The sequence below is a fragment of the Oryza sativa genome, chromosome 3, assembly GCF_034140825.1.
Source record: "Oryza sativa Japonica Group chromosome 3, ASM3414082v1".
Classification (NCBI taxonomy): domain Eukaryota; kingdom Viridiplantae; phylum Streptophyta; class Magnoliopsida; order Poales; family Poaceae; genus Oryza; species Oryza sativa.
Genome location: NC_089037.1, coordinates 12,916,565 through 12,919,123, shown reverse-complemented (window position 1 = coordinate 12,919,123; position 2,559 = coordinate 12,916,565). Strand labels below are relative to the sequence as shown.

The following is a 2,559-nucleotide window of genomic DNA, read 5'->3' as shown; positions in this document are numbered from 1 at the left end:
AGCATATTTGCATGGCAGAGATTTCTATATCATTGTTTCTTGTAAAATGCTAAGCACCTAGACAACAACTCGTGTGATGGTAACTATAAAACCAGGTCTAAAGTGCAAACAATGGTAATTATACGTGGTGTTAAGTGGAAACATGAGTCTAGCCATAGCTTAATGTGAAATTTTAGTCAATAAAGATGGTCCAAAGTGAAATTTACTTGAAAGAAAATAACGTAGGCTATAGGTCAGTATTTTGTGGCCTTTCGCGATTAATTTGGTTGAGACTTCTTCTTAATGGCAAGCCATTCAGGTCAGCAGGTGTGATCTTTCCCTGCAAGTTGAGTTTTTTTTTAACATCACAAGTAAAGCATTCAGCCAAATTCAAACAGTCGTCGCTTGTCAAATTTAAACAAGGTCAACTTTTCGTGTCATTATCACGTAATTTGCACAGAATTCGAAGCCTAGTAGTCTCCAGAATCTCTGTGCTGCCTGTATATAATGCCCCTGGTCAGCTGCTACGGCCACTCTCCAGTCTCCACACCTGCCGGCGACCACCGCGCGCATCGCAAGGCACAGAGGGCCTCCGTTGCCGACGTCCGCCATGGCACGGCGCGCGCCGCCGTTCGTCCTCCTCGTAGCCGCCGCCGCGGCGGCGCTCGTCGTCGTCCCTGCGACGGCCGCCACCGCCGAGGCGCTCGTCGCCCACTGGGGGATGCGGGCGGCGCCGTGCCTGGAGGGCACGGTGGAGGAGGAATGCGTGGCCGACGGGGAGGTCGGCGTCGTCGGGCTGAGGCGGTGGCAGCGGCGGCGGCGGCTGTTCCAGCTGATGGACGACTACGGCGGCGGCTGGGCCGGGGCGGCGGCGGCGGCGCAGTACATCAGCTACGCGGCGCTGATGAGGAACTCGGTGCCGTGTTCCATCCCCGGCGCGTCCTACTACAACTGCCGGCCGGGCGCCGACGCCAACCCCTACACCCGCGGCTGCTCCGCCATCACCCAGTGCCGCGACTAGCTAGCCAGCTCGCCGGTGCACTGCACGCGCATGCAGCTCGTGTGCCACTCCTCCACTCCTTCTTTGCCCTTGTTAGTTGTCGCCGATCTCCGAGGGGATCCTCTACCACAATGTCACTATACAGTTATTCGTATGTGGACCTCACCATTTTATTACTCTATCTGTTAGTGTTTATAATGGTGGTGCTATTATGATAGATGATATAAAACCTGATCTCCTGTAGCCACCTGAGCTCTTGTTCTAATCTGGACCATCTGGTCACTCTGCCTGTCTCGATGTCCATGATCTTGAGAGGGTTTTTTTTATCCTGCTTGATTTAATTTACAGCGCGTTCAATTACTACTACTATGCTGTTATTGTCATTTTCCCATGACATGTGGTTGCACATTGCACTTGCAATACTCATCTTGCATCGTCATGTTGACGAGGGTAATCTAGCTAGCTACCAAAGTAATGGATGCTTCGATTGATCGGAGACAAGCATTTCCTGCTGCATGCATAGCTCGATTCTGTGCTGATGAAAACATTGTTGAACTGGAACGCGGAAGGAGCTTGCTTCGCGGGGAAAAATAAAAAAGAGAGAGAAGTATTGAGAGGAGTAATCGCGCCGACAATTCAATCTCCTGGGGAGGTACAAACTGTAATAGGATTGACCCAACGTCGCAACCAAACCAAAAACCACACGAAGCTTCTCACCCCTCCAATGGAAACCCAGCAAGTTGATTGGCAGGAATCAGGATGTGGCAGGAATTTGCGAACGCAATTTTTTTTTCCCCGAGCACAACTTGCGGTGGAATTTATCCCTCCAAATTATAGCTTTTTTTAGGCTATGTATTAGTCGACAGCGAGATATTTGTGATAACTTCGTCAACCTCAAGACGTCAAGATATGTTGGTACATTCTTTTAAAGATGTTTATAGGGGAGGAGAGCGTGTGAGCACTCATAAAAATGAGTGTGAGCGCATGTATTTATACCGTATTTTCTCTACTACTCCACCTCCATGTAAAAACATCTTTCCTTCCGTACAAACCGTCAACCCTGAAATACCGATTTCTAAAAAAGAAAAAGGCCATACTAGGAAAAACGAATAATCCATTGGTCTAAATCCTTCCATTAAACTGAATAAAAAATCATTTGTAACGCATATGTGTCCAATAGAATGGGAGAGGTCATAAGCCTAGTATAGTCTACTTATACATCGTGTATTATCTTTACAGTGGTACATGGCTTGAGCTATCCATATGCATTTGGGTAGCCATAAGGAACAAAACAACAATATAACAAAACAACAATACAATCTTTCTCTTCTCTCCTCACACTCTCTTTTTCTATGCATATGAGATATTTAATATAGGGGTTATTAATACGCGCGCACACGTCAGGAATCAAAGTCGTGCTCCCCTCAATTTCGACTTAGATATTAAGCCCCCTACCGTGACGAGTGGATTGGAGTAGCGTTTTCTATCCATGGTTCATGGTTAAAACTTCAAATCAGATTGTAAAACTTTCAAATTAAAAAAAAAGAAACTTTCAACTAAGAACAATAAAAAATTTAGAA

General features: G+C 46.7%; 1 protein-coding gene across 1 annotated transcript; it reads left to right on the top strand.

Annotated features, from left to right (window-relative positions):
* The first annotated feature begins 589 nt into the window (after window positions 1-589).
* On the top strand, window positions 590-1,000 carry LOC107278442 (protein RALF-like 33). The gene has a single exon (XM_015776552.3). The coding sequence runs from the start codon at window positions 590-592 to the stop codon at window positions 998-1,000; it is 411 nt and encodes a 136-aa protein (XP_015632038.2).
* The last annotated feature ends 1,559 nt before the right edge of the window (window positions 1,001-2,559 follow it).